The sequence below is a fragment of the Catharus ustulatus genome, chromosome 6 (assembly GCF_009819885.2).
Source record: "Catharus ustulatus isolate bCatUst1 chromosome 6, bCatUst1.pri.v2, whole genome shotgun sequence".
Classification (NCBI taxonomy): domain Eukaryota; kingdom Metazoa; phylum Chordata; class Aves; order Passeriformes; family Turdidae; genus Catharus; species Catharus ustulatus.
Genome location: NC_046226.1, coordinates 18,404,046 through 18,421,476, shown reverse-complemented (window position 1 = coordinate 18,421,476; position 17,431 = coordinate 18,404,046). Strand labels below are relative to the sequence as shown.

At 38.0% G+C, this 17,431-nt stretch overlaps 1 protein-coding gene across 4 annotated transcripts in view; it reads left to right on the top strand.

Annotated features, from left to right (window-relative positions):
• Positions 1–705: 705 nt before the first annotated feature.
• The window catches only part of SPATA7 (spermatogenesis associated 7), a 34,046-nt gene continuing 17,320 nt past the window's right edge, over positions 706–17,431 (top strand). For 2 of the 4 annotated variants that reach the window (XM_033062746.1, XM_033062744.1), the window contains exons 1-4: positions 706–813; positions 8,537–8,614; positions 9,287–9,379; positions 10,255–10,302. In XM_033062746.1, the coding sequence (XP_032918637.1) occupies positions 774–813; positions 8,537–8,614; positions 9,287–9,379; positions 10,255–10,302 (259 nt within the window). In that variant the 5' untranslated portion in view covers positions 706–773. The remainder of the gene's footprint in view (positions 814–8,536; positions 8,615–9,286; positions 9,380–10,254; positions 10,303–17,431) is intronic. The other 2 variants (XM_033062745.1, XM_033062747.1) reach the window with 2 other exon arrangements.

Genomic DNA, 17,431 nt, shown 5'->3' with positions numbered 1-17,431 from the left:
AATTTTTCTAGCCTGTAAGGAAGTGCAGCAAATCACACAAAACACTGTATTTAGCCTTTAATTAATACTTATTTCTAGCTAATGGAGTGTCCCTCCATGTGGGACAACTATGTGAAAAGCTATGGAGGGGACTGCAGTACCCCTGGCTGGTCAGTGAGAAAGTACAAAAGGCCTCTGAGATTTCACATTAGGGAAATTAGCAACCTGACAGACAAACTGTAAACGCCCTATTGCTTCTTCAGAAAGTTCAAATCCAGCACATCGACATGCACACATTAATCAGTGAGGGGATCAAAGGCTGCTTTCCAAAACGTTATTTTGTAGTTCATTTTTAAGGCGTTGTTCGTTTTCAAAGACATTGAGATTTATTTCTTCGGTGTAACGCACTGGGAGCGCTCGGGGCTCTCGTTTTGTCACTCGCTCCCTGAAATATCAGCAATTTGCCATTAATTTCTCCCGGGCATCCATTATCCTTCAACTTCCCGTCAAGTTACAAGGAAAAGGCTTAGGTAACGAGGGCCTGTCCCCCATAGCATTCCCGGGGCAGCAAGGAACGAGGTTTTGGGCTCGAAGCTCCGCGGCCCGTCCCCTGCGGCAGCCCGGCCCGGGCAGCGAGGGCGGGCACGGCCCAGGGGAGCGCCCCGCGCCGCCCCCGCCGCCATGGCAACGCCGAGCGGGGCCCCGCGCTCCGCCCGCCCGCGGCGCGGGACGAACCGCCGCAGCCGCCCAGCCCAGCCCCGGCCGGCACTGTCCCGTCCGGCCCGGCCGGGAGCATGGGGCTGAAGACCCAGACCGGCGGCAGGCGGAACCAAGGTGCGAGGGGCTCGGTGGCGGCTGCGGGAGGAGCGGGGAGCGCTGCCCGCGGCAGGGCGGGGGCTGCAGCCCGAGGGACGCGTTTGCCTTCCGGCCTCCCCCATCCCTGCCGGCCGTGGGGGTGCGGGGCGCGGCCCGTCTCGCCCGGGGCTGGGGGCAGGCGGCGCCTATGCCTTCCCCGCTGGCGTGTGTGGGCGGGCACGGAGCCGGTGGGGCAGGGGCGGCCCGAGCCGCCGTGGCTGCTGCAGCGGAGCTCGGGGTTGGCCTCGCTCCTGCCCACGCGGCCGCCCCGAGCGGTGCCGGCCCGTCCGTTCCGCGTGGGGAGCGGGCGGGGTGGTGGCAGGGCGGTGGAAAGAGGCAGGTGCCGCGGCTCTGAAAGGGGGCACGTACAGCCTGTGATGGGCTGTAACCCTCCGAGAGTCGGGGCCCGGAATTGTGCGTCCTACAGCCGTCATCGCGCGGAGCCTCCTCGCGGTACCGGCATCGAGCGCTGCTGTGGGCAGCGCTTCAGGCTGCCGGGATCGGCCGCGCTGGCCAGGCCCATTTCTGTGCCCGCTTCTTCTCGTGGTCGACTTTCGTCTTCTGGAGCCGTCTTTTCCAAAGTTGTTATTCATTAATGATTATAATGGATTATACCCTGCGTGTACAGCATCCCACGGCGTTTGGTTGTAGATCCAAGTCTTTTGGTTTGGTGGGATTTTAATGCAAGTGTAGTTGAAAAATAAAAGAATCAAAAGTTTTAAAGGTCTTAACAAAATGATTCCTTGCCCGCATTTAACCATCCGTAGGCTGCTGTAGTGCCCTGTTCCTATGAATAGTCCTAGGGGCACTCGTCATTCATGATAAAAAAAGGCACAGACATGCAAAAATGCTTGCGTGAGCCAACTGTGGCTCTTGGAAAAGACCTAATACATTTTTAGATATGAACTGGACTACATGCATAATGTAAGATAATGGTAGGAATTATTCAGTGCTGCACTGTAATGTCAAGATCAGACATCGCTGCATAAAATCAGAGCCATTTGGGATAATGTTAGGCTGTTGTGTTGCATCTCAGTGTCAGTTCCAATCTTTGGAGACAGTGACAGATGCCGCTTAAGAAGATGTCTGATATCAAAGTACAGTTTGAACACAAATTCTAATACTATATGGGAATATGAAATTCAGAGCAAAAACTAGGGTCTTGTGCACCTAACTTTTATGCTGTCTTGTGTGAAGGCAGTTCTATGGCAAATATAACCTTTTTCTCACTATTCGTACATTTGTCAAAATACTTTTCTAGACAATCAGAAAGCATGGCAATTGTCTGTTGACCATAAAAAGGGAATAAATAAGATACAGGATCTAAATGTCATTCAGGTTGCAGCAAGCTTTGCTTGAGTGCCTTCTGTTTAACAAGTTCAAAAGTAGAGAAGAATTACTGTGTGTCTGTTAAATTGGGAAGGCATTGCTTGTCTCCATAGGAGGTTACAATGGAGGCAGAAATGGGTGGCTGAACAGTCCAGTGTGGGGGTTCTCAGGCATGCAGGAAGGATCCTTACAGAGAGCGAGGATTAGCCCAGGCAGAGAGACTAATGCACTGAGCTGAGCTGGAAATCTGTGTGCCTGAGCAAACTTGGTAGAACAGCCACTGGGTTGCTTGCAGTTCATGAAAGGAGGAGAACACATCATATTGATGGTTTCTCAAAAGAGTTGTATCTAAAACTTCAATAGAGAAAAGGTGGGATACGCTATTCCATGTCCTGGTTGTATGCTGTGCAAAGTTTCTTGTTCAGACTTAGCCTTATCATTTTAAAGAAAGAACCAAAATTTTACACTTGTTCGTATCAGGCCTTGTTTTGTCTTGTGCGAATACTGAAAAAATATATTTTTAATATATATTATTGGAGTATATAGGATTTGCGTGTAGGTCATGTCAAAGTTCAAATAAGGCTGAGACTGTTTTACCCTCCTAGAAATATCAAAGAATTAATCTGCATGTTTTTCCCTAATTCCAGGTATAAACCTTGAAGTTATTTGCTGCAGTAATTTCAGGAGTCAGTTAATATACTCACAGATTTATAGTATGACCTCAAATAATCTGAATACTGTAATTTTAAACCAGCTTTGTTGTTTAAATCCAGTCTTCTGCATTGGGATGTTTAATTCCCACAGTCAGTGGAAACACATACCTGAACAGCAATACCTAACAGCATTGTGCACCAACTGTTAATCAGTGACACATTTGTGCCACTTTTATCTTACAGCAGTGGAGAACTCATCATTACTGCTGCATGGAGGCTGCTGTTAGATTTAGGCAATTTGCACAGGCTTCCAGGATTTTAAAACAAAATTTAAATGTTTCGCATGTTCATAGACAATACCATCTCATTTAAACTTTTCCTGCTTTGTAGGAAGTCCTTGCATTAATCTGACTTGAGCTGAAAGGCTGGTAACACAGAGACTTGTGGACTAATTATTATTATTATTATTATTATTATTATTATTATTACCATTATTATTCCTTCATTTGGCGCTTGAACAAACAGCTTATTAAACTTAGTGAATTATTAGTTTGGTAGCACCAGTTTTTAGAAGTTGAAGTTTTCTTTGACCAACAAGAAAAATGAAAAATAATCTAGTTATGTCTTCAAAGAAAGAAGGACGTTTAGAAATTTTATTTGAATCACAATAATTTTAACTGAAATTGGGAAATGTTAATTGCTGTTCTTAACTTTTTTACCAAATTAAAACCTTCACTCAGTAAGTCTTTTAAAACCCATCCTTAATTTAACCATTAGTCATATAATCTATTAAGTGAGTTTTAATCACTTAATGTGCTTAAAACCCTGACTCCATTAAGCAAATAACTTACATTTTTATAGTTACTTAAATGCCTAATTGGTCTCATTTTATCAAGGATTTCTTGCGTGCTTCCAGTGAAATACCTGTTAAAATGAACAGTGTTCAAACTATTAACCCTAGTAGCTTCTTTGCTCCAGATTATAACCTGCAGCTTTCTCTGAGGCACAGTGGATCAAGGCTTCTCTGCTCTCCATTCTGGGTGAGGCTGGCTGTGCATTAGTTTTGGTGATGTATTTCCAGGTAGAAATAGGTGCTCATGGATGAAAGAGGGAGCATCCTTGTAGGTCCAGATTATACTAGCAAAATAGATTTTTTTTCCGTATATGTAGAAGAATCTAGATATAGTGTGACTATACATTTTGGTAAATTTTTCAAGAGTTATTTAATCAGATGTGGCTTAGGACTACTGTACTATTTCATTAGATTCCTTATATTTTTCAGAGGAGGGTTTTACTCTTGAAACTGAAATACAATATTGGTTGCATGGTTTTAATTTATATAAAATACTGTAAGATTGTTAATTCTAAAGGTCTGAGAGGCCTAACTCTTAGGCATTGAGAGTATGTGTAAAGAAGAGCTTTTGTGTAATCCAGCATAGTAAGTATATAAATAGCACCCATCTAATTAATGGTTTAGGAGGTTATGTATAGTGCATGTCAGAGAGAGTATCATTCCCATCATATTTGCCTCTGATACAAATGATCCCATGCAAAATTCAGATGGAACATTTGGGACTTTATTTCAAAATTGGATTCGTGTGATTTCCTGGGTCTCTATTCATTGAGTTTTGCTTCAGGAAATTTAGATAATAATGACTGTTCTTTCTGCTGGTAAATTCTGCCATTTATTAACAAATCTTAAATGTGATTCTTTTAAAGATGGCTTCACATGTGAGACTTTATAAAACTCCCAGGATTGATAAGAGTTTTGTTATCATTGAAACCAGAAAGGGGTCCAAGAGGCTTCTGTTTCACTTGCAAGAACAGGAAGGAAAATACAGGTGTGATTATGGTGTGCTTGTTTTGCCTCACTTTAACTTTCAAATAAAATGGAGTACTCTCTCCGTTCAGTAAGTGACTAAATATAAAGCCATGTTTGAAGGTCTCTTGTGATTGCATAGGTGCAGACTAGTAGTGGAGACTTGCCAGTTTTTCATCTGTTCTTCACCTAAAGAAGGAGTCTGAGAGGGTCACTGCTCTCTGCTGGCCTTTTCATCTATTCCGTTCTGTATCTATTTGCCAACTTCTCCCATGTGTGAGTAAAGGCTAGGAGCATCAGTGTTACCCAGTAGCTGGATAGGAGAAAACCCAACAAATTAATACATATTTTTTAGAGAAACTCACCCTGTTCTGTGTTCATTCCCAGATATGTAAGTAGAGGATAAGATCTAGGCAGCCAAAGATAAGCTTAAACTTATCAACCAGAGAAGCTTGAACTGTATGACCAATTGTAGTTCCTATAGCACCTCATCAGCCACAGCTAAACAAGTAGGGGATGTTTGAGGGAAGGAATGACCACATGTAAGGGTGAGGAAGCAAATTAGGGGCATTGAAAGGAGTTTAGGGGGGATGGTACAAAGATGTAAACTACATGAATAGAAGACCTGGCTCATTAGTAGTACTACTAATAGAATATGGGGGATTTTTTAAAAGTATGTTAATATGAAGGGAAAATAGTTAAAAATAGAAAAAATTAGTTTCTCTTTAAATAAAGTTTAAATCCAATGTGGATTTTCGTAACTAGGTTCGTCTTTTAATGTACTCTGAGCTATCAGTCTTTATGTATTTCTGTATTGTAGTCATATATACAACAATTTCTATAGCATAAAGAATTAATGGATACTCTGTTTTGAAAATTCTCCTAGTACCAGGAGAGGAACATGGATTTCAAGTCATAATTTAATTCCTTTAGGTATGACCTTGTCAGACATAAACTTAAAGGAGTTTCCATCACTGCTTGAAGTCATTTGGGATTTCACAGGGATTGTTTAAACCAGTTTTGTTCTTTCCTCAGCATGTGTACAGCATTAGTGCTGTAGTGTACTGTTAGTTTATAGAGTTAGAAGAGTTAATTCATAGCAGGAAGCCCACTGAAAAGATCATAAAACTGGTTGGTAGAATTAAGGGTGGTAATGATAAATATCCTTGACTTGTATGAAATTCACAGCAGAAACCTTCTGCATGTTGTTGCCTGAATTACCCAATTATACAAAGATGTCTCTTTAACTATTTCGGATTTAGAGCATTGAGATATTAGGGAAGAAAAAAAAAGGAAGAAAAAGAGTTGGCAGTGAAAGAAACAAGAATACCAAACCTTTATAAATCACTATAGTGGTTAGAGTGTTTGCAAAGCCTTTGTCAGCTTGGATCCTTATCAGTCTCAGAGGGATCAAATGCCCAAATCTTATGCAAATGATGCAGTTCTAGTCTGTTAGAGACAGAGGTGCTTTCTGCATTGCCAGCTGGGAGGAGGCCACTATAGAGCTAGGAATGCAGGAGTCCTGGAGCCACCAAAAACCAAACCACTGCATAAAAGGGTCAATATTGACAGTGATAAGCATATTCTTCTGGAACAGCTGGGGACACCTGCGGGTCTGGGAGTTGCCCTTTGGAAATGACAGTGTTCACAGGTCCCTACACAGTTATGGTTTCATGTCTTGTAGTGCTAGATTTAGATGCCTATATCCAATATCCCATGTAAGGTCTCTGTATTTTTATGGATTATCTTTTAAATAGCAAGTCGTGATGGGTAAGGCTAGCATGACAGAGTGATTTATTTATTTAATTTTTATTCACTATGACTGAAGTACATGTTTGTTATAAAAATAGTAAGTCTAATACTTGTGTTTAAAATCTTTTCTGGGAGAACATGGTAATGAAAGACTGGGCTTCTTTCCAGTACATATTCACGTTCCAAATCTGAAATGGCTTTGTAGAAAAATAATTTCCATAAATTCTGCATATCTACTAACAACCAGGAAACAAAGTAAACCAGCAATTTCTGTTATTTTTAATACTGTAAAATCAGAAATAAAGATAGGATGAATTTTAAATTAAAATTAAAATATAATTTGAACAAAATACCTTTGGTTTCTCTTTGGAATAATGTAGCTATTACTTACTTTAGATACTAGCTGGAAAAAATTTTGCATAAAATTTTTTTGGTTTTGTCTTCATTGTTGCTTAGTGTCATAGAAGGAACTAAAAGATCAAATAAATTTTTAGAAGTATTTAATTTGTTTGCCCTCTGTACTTTAGGAGAACACTCAGCGTGAAAATCCCGATTTTATATTCAGTGTGGACAGTCCACTTACATCTATAATGAAATTAACATTTAGATCAGATAGTTATATGTGTCATATATCAAAGATATTTTCATATTGCTTGGTTTATATTTGATTAACTGTAAATTACTGAAAATCCCTCCTTCTCCTGTAAAATTCTCTTCACATATCTAAGCCTTCAGTTTGTTTCTGCTGTTGTGGAAATAGCTGTGAAAACACAGCCTGAAAATACGCATTCAAGCCAAAAAACAATCTGGAATGATAGTTGTGAAACTTTTGACCGATAGTACTTTCCACCTTCGTTAAGGTAGAAAAGAGCCACACATATCAAATTCTCCAGTTTCTTCTCTGACATTAGCAACATGCTTCTCCGTAAGAGTGATTTTGTGCCGTCTGTATGACAATAGTCAAAATAGAGGGTACAGAAATATTTTTTATTTATCCCGACTGACACTTTTTGGCAGCTTTTCTTTTTTCCCTCCCTTCTCCTTCCCCGCAAGCCGGATACAAATTAATTGTAAAGGACAAAACCAGCAGGCAGTGGTTTTCCCCATAGAATTTCCACTGTGCCATCTGCTGGTGATGCAAAGCAAATGAACATTGTAAAGTCCGGTCTTGCTGCAGTGCTGAACAGTTGTGTCTCCAGCTGAAGACAGGAAAGGCAACAGGTTTCTGGTTTTCTGTTTAACGCGGGATAGTCATTTAGCTTACTTGAAGAGAATCAGTTGTATAGAGAACAATGTCTGTCTTTTTAAAGTGATCATTCTTGCCCTTCTAGGATTCTGTCACATAAGGGTGAATTAGAGGTAGTACTGTAAACATTTACCTAACGATACCACAGGTGCTTCCCTCTGGAATTACAGCCTGGCTCTGAAGCACAGAAAACGGTGGAATATTTAGGTAATTTGAACAATTGTGAATGAAGCACTTCTGGTTCTCAGTTGTCTGCTGTAATCCAGATTGCAGGTATATATGCATGCAGGTTTTTATCATCAGAGAAAATTCTGACAACTGAAATTTATAATCTAACATTCAGATCGTCCCAAAGACTTGCATTCTTCCAACACCTGCATATTGTAAATTCCAGAAGTCATGGGTTTCAGGTTGGATCCAGCTAGACTGTGAATTACCACTTGCATGTAATAATGTATGGTAGAGAAATATAATATTTTACCAGGAAAGAAAAGCTTTATTGGCAAAGGTTTGCAGTCACTGTGGAAACATTCTGAATCTAATAAATTTAATAAATTCTTGCTGTATTTGAAACAAATTGGAGGTTAGAATGGAAACAGAATTGTGTCCGTGTCTCTCTTCAGTTTAATGACTTGTGTTAAGTTCGGAATAAAGTGTTCTGATGGTCTGTTTGCTGTTTAGCTCCCTGAACCACTGGGAGCACTATCATTGTGTCTTGGTGTTTAGATTAAGTTATTTAACTACACTTGTAGTTCAGTGATTTTAAAAGGATTGAATAAGATGTTGAAAAAGATCCATTAGAAACATTCACACATTCTTTGGAGAAAGACTTTATCTTGTCTGTAAAAATATGTGTGGGGATTTTTCTCTAACTTTTGGTTTTTGTTTGATGTTTTGTTAAAGTGTGTGGATGCTCAGTTTTCACTCCCAGATGTGGTCCAGCATGTCCATTTAAAGGACGCTTGCGTAAAAAGAGTAATGGTAAGTAACATACACTTTCATCAGAAGGTCAGCCTGGTTCCTTTTATGTGAATTTGTTGATTTTATGGTTAAAATGTTTTTATTCAAACTTTTGCATTGAGCTTATCTGGAGAAGTTTAATGGTACTTATATTTAGTATGCATCACTGAAAATACTTTCACGGAGTAAGTTTTGCCTTGACTGTACTGCTGGCTACAAATGGGTAGCAAGATGAACAAACATATAAAGATGTCCCATCTTTATTAGCTGTAATGTACATATATGTATATGTTTACCACATTAAAGAACCCCTGAGGTTAAATGTGTTCCTTTAGAGTCTGTAGTTTACATGGGCTACTGTATGTTGCTGTACTGACACCTCAGATACTTTTTTTTTTTTTCAAAAGAACATAGAGTGAAGAAACAGGAAGTTTCCATGTTTACATTTTCACACAATTTCAGCCACATTTGCAGCTATTTTTTGAATTATTGGCTCATTGGAGAAAGAAAAAGGAGACAGGATGATTTCATGTGATAGTAACTGATAAAAAAAATACTGCCTTTGAGCAAAGAAGTTAAACAGTTTTAAAGAAGTTTTGAAGTTTGTGACTTTGAACTGCAGTTAATAACTGTTTACAATTTTAATATTTTTTGCTTGCCTTTCTAATGTTCAAATGTATTTTAATCTGACAGCTTTCCGCATTGGCCCCTCTCGACATCTACCTGGCGAATACCTGATCAGAAATCACATGGTGTATCATTATAAAAAAATTAATTCGGCCAAAGGTAAAAATGTGCATATATGAATGAACTGTCTCCCCCTAAATTTAGCTCAATCTCTCAGAACAGGCTCATACCAAGAAGGAATTAACTGGATTGTAGGAAGTTTACTATTCTTCCTGTTTCTTACCCATGTCAGCAAGGAGATGTGACTGCTACTTCATAATACTTTTGTGTTACTGAGATGAGAAGTTTTGTATGAAAATATTTTCCTGAAGCGTTACCAAAGATCCTTCCTTAATTTTAGAGCACTTTTTGCTGTGTTGACTTCATTCTGGTTTTGATGAATTAATGAATTATTAAATAATATGCTGAACTGAAAGTCATAGTGATAGTTGTAACAGCAAACATACAGAAATTATTTTAGGAATGAAGACAGAACATTTCTAGTTAAATTCAGATCACAATGTCTTTTTTTTTAAAATTTTTTATTTCAAAAACTTCATAATCTTTTGTTCATCTTGCAGTGAATAGTAATAGCAAGTTCTAAGGACTGTGAAAATTGCCCTGTGTGTTTGCAAATGAGAAAGTCATTTTACTGACAAATACAATACTCACAATGTTATCCCATGTAACTTACTCAGTATCCTCAGGTATGCAGGTAAATGCCATCAGAAAAAAATTTACAGAAACCTTTTGAAAGGAGTCTTCATTTAAGTAATTATTCTTCCTTTAAATATGTTTTACCCAGACAGCTTTATCTCTCAAATCCTGTGACCGTATTAATATCAACATAATACTTTAAGTGCACAGTATGTTTGAAAATAGAGAAAAATTAAATTAATCTTTGTTCTGTGTTGGTTTATTACCACATTTTTCTAGCTTCGCATATACTAAGTAAATACTGAATCACTCATATTTGATGTTTTTCTTGTTTTCAGCAGCTGTAGACTCTTCAGCTCCCAAAAGTAGGTTGTCCAGCATCAAACGTAAGTATTTGTTCTATGTTGATTCTGAAATGCTTCTGTAAAACTAACTTAGCAAAAGAACCAGCATAGAGTAACAATAGCATATAACTCTTAATTGAGAACTTTGTCTGCTTGTTTATTCAGCTTTCACATTGTTCTTCAGCTACTTGCAGATGCATTCAATCTGCATCAAATGGAATGCTGGAGAGGTGGATCTGTGATTAGTTGTGCTTAGCGTGACAATTCATTTATCAGTGGCAAAAGTCTCTCAACTGCAAGAGATTGGATAATCTTAAGTATCTGGTGCAAATGCATAGACAAAAATCCTGGAGCTTTCTTGATAAAAGCCTTTGAGAATTTCTCTCACTGCTCAATGTGTGCATATAAGGGATATATTTTTTCTGACCTGCTTTCCTTTATATGCTGTTCCATCTGACTGAGATTCCTTTACAAACAGATGAGAAACTGCTGTTTAGGCTGAAAGTTTTGCAGTTATCAAAGAGGTAAATTCCATGGGAATCACCTGCTTTCAAATTCATCATTATTGGTCTCACTAACTTTGGTTATTTAAAGCTGAGACTACCCAGGCATACTTTGTTCAGTTTCTGAACTACCCTTATAAATTCTAGATTTTTAGAATGAAACTAAAAATTATTTCAATTTTATTTTGTACCTAAAATTAGAGTGAGTGCATTTTTTTCCTGCAGTTCTATGCATTGTTCATGAAGAAATACAGATTTCTGTACTGTAATAATCATTCAACCAAGTGTAACGTTCAGGTGTTAAGCTCAGTGCAAGGTACCATTTGTAGAGTCTCTGGTAAACCACTGGAGAATCATTTTTCTTCCTCTGTCATTTTGTGAAACAGATTATGTGGAGATGACAGGCAGTAGCTCAGACAGTAAGAATGTTGAAAATGTGCTGAGGAAGAAAAGTAATGGAAAAGGGGTTTTAGAATACTTTCAAAACAGTTTCTTCTTTCTTGCTCCAGATGAGACACATGATTTATCCAGGCGCAGTTTTAACTTCGATATACTTGAATATCTGCAGTGTCTCTATAGTGTCACTGAGGATGAGAGGATTGCACCTTTATTCTCACAGTAGTTCTCTGCCTGTCATTGCTTCAACTAAAGCATATTATTTTTTTTCTCTTTGTGTTCTTTGTCTTACTAGTTATTGCATTCCAAATAAAGTTTCTGTTCCCCCATATTTTGAAATTTGGACAGGGGGTTAAATTTAGTTTACAACTATAAGATTTATTAATAGCATAGAGTTACAAAACAGAATTCCTGCAGATAGTGTTAAAAAACATCTGAAAATGTGCTTCATGTACTGGTAGAATAGCAGGTGAGTATTTCCCTTTGGGGTTGTTGCCATGAATCAGTCATTAGTGTTTAAGAATTAAACATGATACTGTAGTTGGCTTTCTCTCTGGCCAACTGAATGTGTTCTGTCCTTAAAGTGGATTTAGTTTCCACTGTTCTTTTCCTGGTATCTTAGCTGGCAGCAAAGCAGGCAAGGTGCCATGCCCCTGGGGTAGCAGTGAGCATGTTCCTGTGTATTAGATCAGGCTTACTGACTTAAAATAGTTGTTAAAATGTGAAACTTCTTGAAATGTGAAACTTCTATGTTCAGAATTAGTCCAAGCATGTTGATTGATACCAGTGGCCATTAGAAGTCTGTGGTTGTGAAACTTGTGCCAGAAAACTTGACAAAGGCTGTGCCAAGTAAGACAGCTGCTGCTACACATGCCTGGTTTCAAACAGTACTAACTTTTCAACCCATATGTTTAGAGGTTTTTCCACAAGGCATATTGATAGTGCAGCTTGAACCCAGGGATTAATGTGCTTAGGAATGCAGGTCTCTGATACTGGGGCAGGGGGAGAAGAAGGATAACAAATATTCTGAGAAGTTAACCTCCATAGGTCTATTTTAGGTGGAACTTGAATTCTTGTAAGGAGGGCAGTGAGAGATAGGGAGAGGCAACAGTTCAGACTGGTAGTAATGTTGGTTTTCTACCCTTTCAAGGGGTTAAGTTCAAGCAAAAATATCAAGAAATACGTATTGTTACATAATTCTGTATTTAAATCTTAATTTTTCCTGTGAACACATATACATTATGAAAAAGCAGAGATCTATGAAAAGCTGTCCTACATGTTTTGTTGTTGCTACCATTTTACAGGAAGCTTTCACAAAATCACCCTATCTCTTTTTTCTGTTAAATCTTGTCCTTAAGTATGTATTTCTGAAAATGAAAGTTATAAACAATTAATATAAACTCTCAAAATTCAAACACTCAGGTAATTCTAATGACTGTGTTATGCCTTTGGAAAGGTGTTCTAACATATTTATCAAGTCTTAAATTTGGTGAGCGGTAAAACTTAGAGGGAAAGCATCTTTATGGATCTGTACTGTAGTGATTTTACTTTCCCCCCCCCCCCCAAAGTTATTTACTGTAAAGTTTCTTCTATAATAAAAGCTGTTGAGTTTTTTTATGAGAGGTAATGAATTTGAGATAAGCACATCAAAAACACATTTTTCACAACTTGTAGTTGTGAAAAGACTTTAGATCAACTAGTGTGACACAATGAGTTAAACAGACCAAAAGTTCCATCCCGTGGAACTTGGCAGCCATATTGAATGTGGTAAATAGAGCACATAAATAAGAAAAGCCTGTAGTCTTGGCTTGTAAAGGTCAAGAAATAGAGAAATCATAATTTCCATTTGTAGATGTTTCAATAATTATTTGTCATTACAACTGAAAATGTGTCCCTGATTTTTAATCTAATTTATCCAGTTTTACTATTTGTCTGCTGGTGGGCAGAACTGTTGTTTTTTTACAATTGTCCACCATTGCTCAGGATTACAAAATAGCCATACCCTACCAGAGAACAAGAGTAAAATTATGCATTCCACTTACTTTCAGTGTTATCTCAGTACAGTGTGTCTAAATTGTCCTTGGGGGCTGCCCCAGTGGTACTTTGAAAGAAAATCACTATCAAGGGCCACCTAGAAGGCTGATGGGCCTCTCTGTAGGAAGCACAAATGGAGGTTTACCTGGGCAGGTTTAGATATTTCCTGTAGAGCTGGTGCAGCATTCCACAGGTTCTGTGCAGTCACTGTTGGCAGGCTGCGTGTTCTTCATGTGGCTGACAGAAGTATATAGGGGATGTCTGCTGGATGAGGACCCCATACAAGCATCAGAGGTGGGTGGATTTGGGGTAATCCAGTGCTTCTAGCCTCTTCTGCAATGCCTTTGAAGGATTTCTATCTCACTGTTGGGCTTTATTTCCAGGTTTTAGCAATGACCAAATTTTGCCATTAATGGCTTTGCCAAGTAGTATCAGATTTCTGAAGTACACACCCTCATGTAGCTGTTAGTTTGTATTTGATACAAGTGAAGCTTTACTCTCAAGCCCTTAATAAATACTTTGTCATCTTTTCATGGTGATTCCTCCCTTATTTGATGAAACAATACTACTGATACTGGATGTGGAGAATGACTGCAAAATCACCTCTTAAGAGTTACAAAAATTAAAATTTCTGTGTTAAGAAATTTAGATTTAGACTTATAAGAGACCTGAACTTCATAGCGAATGGCAAAATTCAGTTTGCATTTGATAAGATCTCACCCCAGTTGCTTGAATCGTGCTGTATTGGAAATTTGTGTAGAGCTAGGAAACTGATAGTAAAAATTTTTAGAGAAGGAAGAGCTGGCTTGCAGAAATAATGTCGCCAGTTGATATGCTGGACAATCACTAGGGTCAGTGAGTTCAAGCTCAGCTGAGATGATGTTTGTATGATTTATCTAAAAAGAATTCAAAAGGGAAATAATAACTTCAAGTGTGTTACTGCAAAAATAGCATATATTAAACACAGTGGAGAAATTCTGAGTATTGGATAATTCCTTTAATATACATTGTTCTGCAAGCTGAACTCCATTTAAATCTAACTTTGTATTTAATTGTCTGCCATGGATTATTTACATCAAGAATGAAATAACTTGAAGTTTAACTGCCAACTGTTTTGTGAAGTGGCATGTGATAAATTTAGCAATTGGAAATTCAGAGCAAAGGACAACCATTGGCATCCCAGATCATACTGTCCTTCTAAGTGCAGAGCTTTCAAGATGACTAGGACTGTGAAATATATGTGTTTCTTCCAGATTTATGACATTTGTTTAACTCTTAAGCATGCCTTGAAATGCTGATGAAGTCTAGACTTTACAGAAAAAAATAATTAGCCTATAGAGGGAGTATTCTAAAAGGGAAATAAAATGGTGTGATCTCTGCTTTGAAGTGTGGTGTACTCTGCAAAGAGTATTTGTCTAGGCAGAAGTGTCAGACTGATCAGTGTTTTATAGGTATCTCTTTATGAGGGGTGCTGCAGTTTCACATCTGAAATTCATAGTCTTTCTTGTGCTTCCTTTCACTGACAATAAAATTAAGAGAATGGATTCATGGCGTGGATACAGTAAGTTATGGAATCTGGGTTCACGGACAGAATTTGTCTGATCTACACAATCACTAAATAGTTTATCTTCTAGTACATTTTCTCTTACTATACTATGAATATGTGGGATTTTGAGCACAGTAGTTAATGACATACAATTAGTCTCTAAAGCTCTAATAAAACTTTTAAAGGGATTAATTTGGATCCACAGGCTGTATTATTTTATTTTGCTTTCCCCTTCTAAAAAGATGAAAAGTAAGTGCTTTTCTTTTTTTTTTATTTGTCATAAGATATTTAGTATTACATAGTTTTCCCATCTTTAACTCTACATATGTGACATGTTCCTGGAGCCAATGTTCAAATAAAAGCTACTTGCAGTGAAACTCTTTTAAGTATCTGTTAACAAATGCAGTTTATGTTTACTTCCCACTGTCTATGATAGTGTGCCAAGGGCATTTCTTTCAAATTTAGTTTATGAACCTCACTGAAAGCTAAAGAAGCTTTATATCTGCAATGGATTTGAAGCAGAAGATACCTTAAACTGTGAGCAATGCTTTCAGTTAAAAGCTAAATCTCCCTTCTAAAATTGGGTGTCCCTTGAATGCTGGTCTCTTTCTTTCTGTGTTCAGTATATTCTCACTGCAACACAAATGGTTATTTATGACAGCTTTAAGTAACTTCAGCTCCTCTCAGCTGTAATATTGTAATTAGTGCCTCAAAGTTCCAGGCAATTTTTCTGTCTGGCTGAAGGCAAAGCATAAGACTGGATTCTCCAGTCCTTGCATGGGTAAAGGACAGTTAAGGAGAGGTAGGGCAGCATGCCTGTGTCTGCATTTGTCTGTGCTGCTTGCTGACTGGCTCAGAGCTGTCCTAACTTACTTCCAGTTTTCTGTTTACATCTACATTAACTCTTTTAAAGAAGGACTTCTCTCTCTTACTTTGCTGGTTTAAAACTTCCTAGCTTTCACCACAGATCTAGCCTGAAAATTCCTAACTTGGCAATCAGATATGTATATTACTGGAGTTTCCTGGCATTCTATTTTGCATGTCTGTGCTGCCTTTCAGTACACACGAGTGACATTATGGCTTTTGGAGTACACTTAATGGATTAGCTGAGCTAAGCTCACTGTATGACGGTGCAAGGCAAAGACTCCGCATTTCCCACAGCAGTGGTAGTCCCAGTGCCCCATTCTGATATCTCAAGATAGCCTTAGCTGGAATACTTACTGTTCTTTCATCCTTTATTTTTGGGCATAAGCCATGCTTTGGGTGAAAAGTCACAGCAGACAGTCCTGGAGGAGGCTTTTTTAACAGCTTTTTTAACTATGCCAGTAGTAAAGTCTTTCGTGTATGTCAAATTTCAGAGTTTCTTCTGTAAGAGCACAATAAGGACAACATGGGAATTCTGTTTTGCAGTAATATTCACACTGCTTTGCACTTTGCCCAGACACTAATTAAGCCGTGGTGTGCAGGTGGAACAGTAAAATGTTAAAGCTTGTCTTGTCTTAGGCAAACCCACTTTACACCTAAGCACCTGAGTGTAAGGAATTCACTGATTCAGACACCTACTCGCTCTTACCCATACTTCTGTATGATTTGCATTTTTGCTTTGTACGGCTCTCATTTGCCCATTGTTTCTCTAGATATTTGTTCAATCAGCCATCAACATTTTACCTCAGCAGTAGGCAAGATACGAGTTTTTATAGCCTCTGTGCATGTGCACACACAGACATCGGCTGTATTGCCCCAGAATAAGTATTTATCTCAAACATATAAAATACTAACCTCTAGCTAATTTTTGAGTGCTTCTCACTTAAAAGTCTTAACTTTTAAGACAAACACAATTAGGATTAGAAATAATAGCAATTTTGAACAGACACAGTAACTCAGTATAGAAAGAAAAACATTCCAATTTAATTATTTAATGGTACAGTATATTTTATCATTCTGTTACAATGTGTATTTTTTATTTAGGGTTGTATAATGTAACATTTGTAAATTCAGCTAATATTTTCCCAGTAATTCAAGTCTCGTATTGGAAGTAAAGTAATAACGAATGATGGATAAATCAGCAGCCATAAAAGAAATTACTCTATATTTTACATATCAATTAAGAATTAAGTCTTACATATCAAGTAAGAATTAAAAGAAAGAGAAAGTGGGATTTTCCTGAGCGATGAGAGCTAAGATTTCACATCTGAAAGATTAAATTCTATCTTAAAAGGGGACTAAAATGTTTAATGCAATGAATACACTTAGTTAGGTATTTCCTGGAGATTAACATGTATGTAGGGTACATGTGCACACATGAATGCATTTTAAAGGTTGATTAAACATCCTCAGGTTGCTATAGGTCTCAGCTGTGTAGAAGAATGTACCACACCAATCCCTGAAGCTTTTTGCATTTCCATGCATTAAATATAGTAGTGCATGTGCAGAGTGGGGTCTCTCAGAGTACAATATAAATATATTATGAAACCAGAGAAGAAATCCTCAAAGGCCTTTGTGTGTTTCTATCAAACAAATTATTCATACACTTGGATATGTGTTAAGTGAATGAGAAAATTTTCATTTGGTGTATAGGCTTCAAAAGCATGTTTGTTTATTTTTTCCCTATTTAGAAATGAAATTATTAACTTTTTCATCATCCTCATTGTGATTCTATAACTTTATGAACTTCGAGTATTGTGTCCAGTTC